This window comes from Andrographis paniculata, unplaced genomic scaffold (genome assembly GCF_009805555.1).
Source record: "Andrographis paniculata isolate CXL003 unplaced genomic scaffold, ASM980555v1 Contig5END, whole genome shotgun sequence".
Classification (NCBI taxonomy): domain Eukaryota; kingdom Viridiplantae; phylum Streptophyta; class Magnoliopsida; order Lamiales; family Acanthaceae; genus Andrographis; species Andrographis paniculata.
This window is the reverse complement of record NW_026137595.1, coordinates 1,423,068-1,432,251: the sequence shown is the minus strand read 5'-3', so window position 1 is coordinate 1,432,251 and position 9,184 is coordinate 1,423,068. Positions and strand designations below refer to the sequence as shown.

Here is a 9,184-nt window from a genome sequence, read left to right as displayed (position 1 = left end):
TTTGACACCCCACAAATTTAATTTATTTATTTATCATTTTATTTTATTTTTTTTAAAGTTAAGTTCCAAGAAGAGTGCATATTTAATTAGGCTAATTAGTAGAATAATTAGCAAAGTGACAAGACAAATCCAGTGCATTTAATTATCAGGTCGGAGTGATCACATGATTCGATCGATACAAAAACCTAATAGATAACGCAGTCGATACTAATCATTTTTTTTTAAAAAAAAAATAAAAATATAACGACGATTATCGTATATTGATCAATAGCCATTAGCAACTTTTTTTTCATTATTGAAAAATTTTTGGTGGTTGGTACTTAATTTAATACTTAATTAGTGATTCTTTTTAAATTAATTTGTTAGAAATTTCGGGTTAAAACCACAATAAATAAAGACTATATGTACACATTTGATATATAAAAGTATATTCTAAGCAATATATTGTGAGTACACATGCATAATTTAATTAATTTCACTTGACCCCAAAAAAATGCAAGGATATATGTCGGTTGACTCTCGTTTTTAGATAAATAAATAACAGTTTGAAATTTTTTTAGAGTAAATTATATAATACCTCTTGTGTTTTAGTAAAAATGCACAAAATACCCTATATTTTATTTATTGCGTAAAACCTTCTTGTGTTAATGTATAATTTGCACGAAACACTTTCGATATCAAAAATTAATATTTGATTTTAAATAAAGTCTTAAATTACGCGAATTTAATACAAATAAAAAACAAAAAATATCTTAAATAATTATTTTGAATAAAATAAATAAATAACTTATTAATCCTTTATTTTATAATTTTTTGAAATAAATTGTTATTTGATTCTTATAAAAACTATAAAAATAAATGATTGATCAATTATTTATTTATTTGTTTATTTTATTCAAAAAATTATTTAAAATATTTTACTTTTTTATTTGTATAAAACTTGCATAATTTAAGTTTTTATTTATAACAAAATATCAGTTTTAGATACGGAGGTTGTTTCGTGCAAATTTTACATTAACACAATGGGGTTTCACGCAATTAATAAAACACAGGATATTATGTACATTTTTACTAAAAATATAATATCAAAGCCTATTTTTCTCATATATTAGATATAATATAACTATCCGCGTTTCTCCGGATATATTCAACCTGAAATGTATTTGGAGTTCTTCAATTTTAAAATTTGTTTATGGATTATAGCGTTAAGAGAGGGCTTCTTGAGATCTATTGTAATAATAAAAAATGCAAGACTTTCTTCTATTTTATTAATTAATTATAAAAGGAATATACTCATTAAATTAGTTAAATGGATTTAATTAATTTCTCCTAATTGTCATATAATAATAATGATTAAACTTTCCCACAACATTTCTTGTGACTTCGATTTTCCTAAAAGCACCCACAATACATACATAAAAATGCACACATAAACAGATACGTAAACATATATTCCCTCTGTTTCAAAATTATAGTTTGAGTTGCGTTTGACATAGGATTTAAGGAATATTTATTTTATATTGGCAGTGGTAAAAAATACGAGTAAATTTTTTTTTTTGCCCATATAAATATATTAGTGTAAAAAGTAGTGGCAATTGTATAATAATAATGAAAAAATAAGGATAGTTTTATAGTGATATAGTTATTTATGAAAATGAGACTATTATTTTGAAATTGACAAAAACGATAAACCAGACTATTGTATTGAAACGAAAAAATATATTGTATGTATTATTAATTATATATTTTAATTTCATATATATATATATATGTAACCATAACTAACTACAGAAGTATATATATATATATATATAATGTAGTAGCCAGAAATCAGAATATAATGTAAAGAAAATTCCAACTTGGACAAGTCACCTGTCAATCATCCCTACCTCTCTCTCTCTCTCTCTCTCTCTCTCTCTCTCTCTCTCTCTCTCTCTTTATATATATATAAAGCCATATATCACTATATATATATGTTCCTGATTAATGCTTTTCTTTCGTCTCCCCTTCCAGCTTCTCAATCTCAACCAAAACTTCCAAATTACAGACAGATTTTAGAGAGAGAGAGAGAGAGAGAGAGGGTAAAGAGAGGTTTTTGTGCATATGTGTTCTTCATATATATGATCAGGTGAGTTTTTTGTGGTGGATATATTATTATATATATATATATATAGAGAGAGAGAGAGAGAGAGAGAGTGGTTTTGATTTAGTAGGTAGTGAGAGAAAAGAAGATCGATGGGGTTGAGAGACATCGGAGAGAGTCTGCCGCCGGGGTTCAGGTTTTACCCGAGCGACGAAGAATTGGTGTGTCATTATCTCTACAAGAAGATTGCCAATGAAGAGCTTGTCCGAGGAACTTTGGTCGAAATCGATCTTCATGTCTGTGAGCCATGGCAGCTCCCTGGTAATTACTAATACTAAAACCCTTTCATCTTCTTCTTCTTCTTCTTCTTCAATTCTACTTTAATTATCCTCATTTAATTAATTAATTAATTAGTTTATTAATTCTTAATATATATATATATATATAGATACGGCCATGCATGTATGTATGTACTTAGCCTCCACCCCACCCCCACCCCCATGGGGTGGTAGGATGGGGTGGGGTGGGTAACCATGTTGATTGTTGAGTTCTTTCAATTATTTTGGTGAAAAGTTTATGTCTTTGTGAGAAATGGCATGTGCATGCTGGTTTAAATCTACACATATATATATACGTATATATCTGTGCTGGGGATTGGGGGTGGGGGCTGAAAAAATATATATATATATATAGATTAAATTATTTAACATTTATCCAAAACCCAGAAATTTAAATCCTATATATAATAAAATGTTTAATGAACTAATCCAAATTAAGTTACAAATTACCCCCCCCCCCCCCCCCCCCCCCTCCCCCTTCTCTCTCTTAGTTTTGATCAAATAATGTTGTAATAATGCAATGCTTATTCTAAACAATTATTATTCAGGTGCATGTGTAATACAAAATGTTAAATTAATTGAATTTTCAATTATATATATATAAGAGAATAGGGATGGATAATTAAAAATATATTCTTTTTCCATCAATTAATTAATTAAATCTTTCCTCACAAGTGTTGATGTCAAGTAAAGTATGGTGTCGTCTTCCTTATCCATACACAGAAAATAAATTCAAGATTTGACTTATGTGCTTCACTACATGTGTTTTTTGCTTTATCAATGCATAAATTTCCCCCAAATTATGACGAAATACAGAAAGCCCTTTCTTCTTTTTCAACCAAAAAACCCCATTTTTTCTTCACTTTTTATTTGCACATACATAAAAAATAAAAAAATAAAAAAAATACATACACAATACTTACATATATATATATATATATATTTATATTATGTGTATTGTGGGTTCAATGAATCTTTATCTGTCTCTTGCCTTTTTATTGCTTTAAGAAACTACACAACATTTATTAATTTAACAATTCTTTTATCCATAAAAGATGCATATTGATTTCCTTTTAATGTGTTTGAACACTTGAGAAGCCTTTTCCATTTATTTTTGTAACTTTCAAGCTATGGAATATTTTTCTTGAAAATAAATATACTATATATACATACATACATACATATATATATACATGTGTATAAATTAATTAAAACATGTGAATATGAGTATAGAATGATAATTTCAAGATCATCCTACTTGTGGATGAAGACAAGAAGGTGTGATATAGACTTCCTACCATAGAAGTAACTTTCTCATCTACACAACCACACCCTAATACACACACTAGATGTATTTATTTACTATTTTTAATTTTAACTATTTTTATCATTAAAAAAACTATTAATTATTTTTTATTACTATAGATTGAATAAAAGTAAACAATCAATTGTATTTATTCACATCAATAGTTCTTTTCATTACAATAATTTGATCCCTTTGTGAAGACACAATACATAGTACATACACATATATATATATATATATATACATACATGTCTTGAAGAGAATCTTTAGTGACTCATAACCAACTTTTTTGTCACTTTTTGAACAAATTGTCACACAAGCAATTAAATCTACATAATAGGCATTGATGAAATCAATACACATCAAATAATAATATTTATAACAATAATGTGTACACATAATTCCCAAGAAAAAAATATTCTTCTACATGACATCATCTAGCCAAACTATATATATATATATCTATATATGAATTCATCCATCCCTTAACTTGCACGTAACTGATTTAGTCTTGCAATCTCCGATTCTTTCTTTTCTTCATACGTCATTCACATTGTTTTTTTTGTTTTTACAAGATCCAATTTTTATTACATGTGTAGATGTGGCGAAACTAAACTCGGACGAGTGGTACTTCTTCAGCTTTCGGGATAGAAAATACACGACGGGATTTAGGACAAACCGAGCCACGACTTCGGGCTATTGGAAGGCCACGGGGAAAGATCGAGTCGTGGTGGATCCGAGAACTCGGGCCATTGTGGGAATGAGAAAAACCCTAGTTTTTTATCGAAATAGGGCTCCGAATGGAATCAAAACGGGTTGGATTATGCATGAGTTTAGGCTTGAGAATCCTCATGTGCCCCCTAAGGTTAGTTTCTTGTTTAATTACCTAATTAATTATTAATCCTTAATTTGATCTCCTCTTGACATTATTGTTTAGATGATTTAATTTTGTTCATATACAAAAAAGGGATATAACTAATAGTGAGATCATGGGGTGGGGTGAGGTAAGGACATAGGGAATCATACATATGTATGGCGTAGGAAACTTGTGAGAAAATCAATTGAAAGCAACTTCTTGTTACATACATTTATAAACAAATTTTATTTTATTTTATTTTGTAAAAAAAAAAAAAAAAAATGAAGTATTGGGTGCCTATCTTTCTATATGTTCTCATGGGCCTACTTTTGTTTTGGTGTATTTACTTGCATTTTGAGATTTTTTTTTTTTAATTTTTAATTTGATTTTTGAAAAAAAAAAATAATTAAATGTCATATATATATATATGTATATTTATATATGTACATAGTTTAGATATTAAAAATGAAATTATTTATTGTAGTTTGCGTGGTGCCAAAAGAATATTATAAACACAAGCAAACAATAACTTGTGTGTGCTTGTTTTTGTATTTTCTTTAACTTATTTTTGTGCTATACAATTTATGACAAAAAAAATAATTTTTTTCATTTTAAATAAAAATTTATTTTTTAAAATATATATTTTCTTCATTCATTTTGTATATATAGTGTGTGTGTGTGTTTTTTTTTTTCCCCACAAATTAAAGAATGTTAGTATTTGATGTGTAATAGGTAGCATGTAAGAATATATTGTTGGAAATGCCCTTGAAAAGTACAATAAATAGATTATAAAATAAGATCGTAGTATGTTGATAATTTTAAATTAAATGCAAGTATTTGTTATTATGTGGAAACCATATTTAATAATTAGAAAATAAATATATTAATCCTATACAATCCAAAATGGTAATATATATACTAATCATAGACATGGGTAGTATATAAACATTTCATTCAATACTTATATTTCATTCCAAAACACTACAATTTCATTCATTATTGTTATTATTATTGTAATATATATATATATATATGGAACATAAAATAAAATTAGTTGTATACTGCATTACATTCTTTCATTCGAAAACACTACAAATTCATTAATTAGTGTTATTATTATTGTGACATATATATATATATGGAACTTAAATTAAAATAAATTGTATACAGGAAGACTGGGTGCTTTGCAGAGTGTTCCACAAATCAAGAGGATCAGAAAACAGCAGCAAATTGATGAACCCTAATGAGAGCTTCCATGGCTGCAACCCTAATAATTTCCCTAACAATCTCTCTGCACAAACCCTAATTGATTCAGCTGCCCTAAACCCTCAATCTGATCATCATCAAAACATGACTAACTCATGTGGTAATTACCATCATCAGCCCTGCCCCATTGCTGCCCCTCCCTTGATCTCCCATGGCAACCAAAACCCTAGCACCTCTATCGGGCAGCCGGCCGCCTACCTGCCCGTGGATCAGACCGATCATCAACTTCATCTCGGTAACGTCGATCAAAGCAAGACCAATATGGTGGAGGCAAAGTGTGAAGATGACTATGGCTTCATGTTTGACTTTGATGGATCGAATGGAGCAGTTCCCTCTAGCCTTGATGACATGGGCTTCGATGACGATGATGGATCTGTCTTCCTTTGAATAATTGTGATTTGGATTTGTATGTAAGAGTATATATATATATACATATATATATATTTATCTATTTGTTAGCTAGTTAGGCATTGGAGAATTATGGACATTTATGGAAGTTGTGAAAAAGGATTGTAGGTTGGTATAGTGATGGATATGTGCATGTGGTTGTAAGGTTTATGGAAAAAGAAAGAAATAAAAATAATAAGCAGAGAGAGAGAGAGAGAGAGAGAGAGAGAGAGGGATAGAGAGAGAGAGAAAGAGAGAGAGAGATTTGTGTTTGATTTGTTGAATGTTTAAAGGGAATTGGTTTAGGGGGATATTGTTTGCAGGTAGGGTTAGGGTTCATAATTTTAAATTTAGGGTTTGGTAAAGAGTTATTTCTTTTTCTTACATTGACATAAATATACTAAAAAGTTTTGATTTTGATGTTTTTTTTTTAAATAAAAAATAAAATTCAGTATATACTAATTTTGTATGTGAGATATATTATTTTATTAATTTTAAGAAAGTAAAGCTTTTGTTTGTACACACATCTTTGGATTGATTGTAGTTATGCAATATGATGAATACTTATACAAGAGATAATGAACAACATGTATAATACTCAATTCGTCATCGAATACATATTAATACTTTTGAGCAAAGTTTTAATGTAGATGGGTATAATTATCATTTTTTTATATAGTAAAAAAACATAAAAAAAAAAGAAGGTATGATTATATATTTGTATATATATATATATCATTAATATCTATGAGTAAATTAATTAGCCAGAGAATATTTACTCAATATTCTAAGGCATAATATAAATATAAATATAAGTATATTCAATATATACATCAAGTAATAGGAGGAGCTCTTACATCGCCATCGGGGCCACGGCGGTCCAAATGGGCTTCGATCCGGCGAATCTCTTCCATGATCGCGAGATTAGTGTCAAACATCCTCTCTTGATGCTGCATAATTCTTGTCATCCGATCGTCCATGCGTTGTAAACCATCTTTCGCAAGCTTTAGCTCAGTCTCTAATTGTTGGATATATTGTTCGACACCTAAAGGTCTCGGAGTACGACCATCACTGCTATAGGACGACCGATCAATGGACACCGAAGCTTCCAAATCTCCTAGCCCATTGATACAATTCTCCTCGTTCGCATTCAAATTCTCCTGAAATTGTCAACAAACAATCTAATCATAGCATAAACAGAGTTGGAAAAAATATGCACGGCGATCCAAAAATTCGATCTGAATTCGGACCGTGTCAACTCGGCATGATAGTGAACCGGGCATGTATGTTAAAGTCAGGCAGTGTTTGGCCCGATTTAGTAGATTATATATGTTTGAGATAAATAATTTTTTACATATATAAACAAATGAATATATGTCAAAAGTAATATAGATAGTCTAATAGTTTGGTTAATATTTTTAAAAAAAATGTAAATGATTACCATCTTATTGGTCGTCTCAAAAAATGATCGGGACCGTCTTCTATGGCTGGATTCAGGTACAACATCAGGTTCATCCCATCGTCGTTTCTTCTTCGCCGTCTCCGACTTTTTTGAATCATCGGTGATTTGGATACGGGTATTGCCGATGGATGGCGCATTTGGAGCTGATCTCACAATGTGATACTAATTTAACATAAAAGGTTTGTTTGTCCAAATTTTGTTTCCAACAAAATTTTAATATATATATTTTATTCTCTCACAAAAATCAACATTTAACATAAAAAAATATTATTTTTTATATTACCGATACAATTACTGTGAAAATACATATTGGAATCAAAGTATAAACAATTTAGGTACTAACCTAAAAGTATCTTTTGGTGTGGATTCAAAGGAAGTCACATAAGATGATGCACCTATTCGACGTGTAAGTAGAACGAAAAATTCATATTTTGTATGGTTCAAAATAAAATCAAACTATCATCAACTAACCTGAACCCCCGGTCGGATGTATTGGGTCGACTTCACGCTGCTGCGCCGGCCGCCTTGCCTCTATCCGAGCATGTATGGCGTCCAATATAAGTTGATGTGTCTCGTAGATAGTTTTATCTTCAAGTGTAGATTCTTCCTCATTCTTATGTGTCTCAAACTTTGTTCCAACAACATCCATCACCATCTGCACGCAATCACTATTTTAGAACCGTTCTGTTGCTTGCCCGCCCTTCAATGGCGGGCAAGATGTAGAAATGACACTTAATCTCCTCTACGGGAAGAAACACAACATTGACACAACGTTTACATGGATATTTTATCTTCCCATTAATCTTATGAACATTAGAATTGGTGACACAATAATTGAGGAAATGTTCTACTCCAACAATAAATTCCTATGCAAAACGCAGTTATGGGCATCCTATTGTACATCTGTAGCCTTCCACTGCTACCAATGTTCTACATAGGTTCATTAGAAATATCAGAACCTCGATTGTTCCCATCAAATTCAAATATTAAAAATGTATTCCAGAGAGCCTCGCGATTGCAGTACGGATCAATTTTTAAGGTCTTGAAGATTATGACCAATATTTCAGTAGTAATTACAAATAACAATTACTCCCACAGAATTGCAAAGCTACTCCAATTTTTCCAAAAATTTCACAAGCGTAAAAGGGTGCCGAACACATAAGAAAACGGATTCAAAAGAAGTGCAAAACTCACGTACGTGTTGGTTTTTTACAACAACAAAACGCTGCCGCTGCCGCCGCCGCCGCTGCCGCCGTTCGTCGCCACCGCTGCCTTCGCCTGACCTTAATACGCCGCCGCCGAGAGGAAAAGGGTTAGGTATTTTGCGTCTGTCTGCCTGCGTCTTCGATTTTGGGATTTTAAATCAAAATTTACGAGGGAAGTCGTCTTCATTTCCCTCGCTAATAATTGTAAACACAGACTCAAACACGACTTTAAAAGGCGCCAACTTGTATAACTCAAAGTCGCGTTTTTAAAAAAAAAAGGT

At 30.6% G+C, this 9,184-nt stretch overlaps 2 protein-coding genes across 2 annotated transcripts; one reads left to right on the top strand and one right to left on the bottom strand.

Moving 5' to 3' along the window:
* The first annotated feature begins 1,994 nt into the window (after window positions 1-1,994).
* On the top strand, window positions 1,995-6,622 carry LOC127258983 (protein CUP-SHAPED COTYLEDON 3-like). Its single transcript, XM_051286091.1, has 3 exons — window positions 1,995-2,404; window positions 4,327-4,592; window positions 5,754-6,622. Exons 1-3 carry the CDS (start codon window positions 2,236-2,238, stop codon window positions 6,234-6,236), a joined length of 918 nt encoding a protein of 305 aa, XP_051142048.1. The 5' UTR covers window positions 1,995-2,235; the 3' UTR covers window positions 6,237-6,622.
* A 337-nt stretch (window positions 6,623-6,959) lies between these two features.
* On the bottom strand, window positions 6,960-9,023 carry LOC127259060 (uncharacterized). Its single transcript, XM_051286208.1, has 4 exons — window positions 8,897-9,023; window positions 8,170-8,353; window positions 7,678-7,841; window positions 6,960-7,396 (listed from the first exon to the last, which is right to left on the bottom strand). Exons 2-4 carry the CDS (start codon window positions 8,351-8,353, stop codon window positions 7,070-7,072), a joined length of 675 nt encoding a protein of 224 aa, XP_051142165.1. The 5' UTR covers window positions 8,897-9,023; the 3' UTR covers window positions 6,960-7,069.
* Between the last annotated feature and the right edge of the window lie 161 nt (window positions 9,024-9,184).

What these genes read in the sequence shown, in the direction of transcription:
- LOC127258983 (XM_051286091.1), top strand. Translation starts at nt 2,236, where the DNA reads ATGGGGTTGAGAGACATCGGAGAGAGTCTGCCGCCGGGGTTCAGGTTT. An exon ending in TGAGCCATGGCAGCTCCCTG is followed by an intron (nt 2,405 to 4,326) that starts GTAATTACTAAT and finishes TTACATGTGTAG; the next exon opens with ATGTGGCGAAACTAAACTCG. An exon ending in ATCCTCATGTGCCCCCTAAG is followed by an intron (nt 4,593 to 5,753) that starts GTTAGTTTCTTG and finishes AATTGTATACAG; the next exon opens with GAAGACTGGGTGCTTTGCAG.
- LOC127259060 (XM_051286208.1), bottom strand. Translation starts at nt 8,353, where the DNA reads ATGGTGATGGATGTTGTTGGAACAAAGTTTGAGACACATAAGAATGAG. An exon ending in ACATCCGACCGGGGGTTCAG is followed by an intron (nt 7,842 to 8,169) that starts GTTAGTTGATGA and finishes TTGTGAGATCAG; the next exon opens with CTCCAAATGCGCCATCCATC. An exon ending in TTGAGACGACCAATAAGATG is followed by an intron (nt 7,397 to 7,677) that starts GTAATCATTTAC and finishes TGACAATTTCAG; the next exon opens with GAGAATTTGAATGCGAACGA.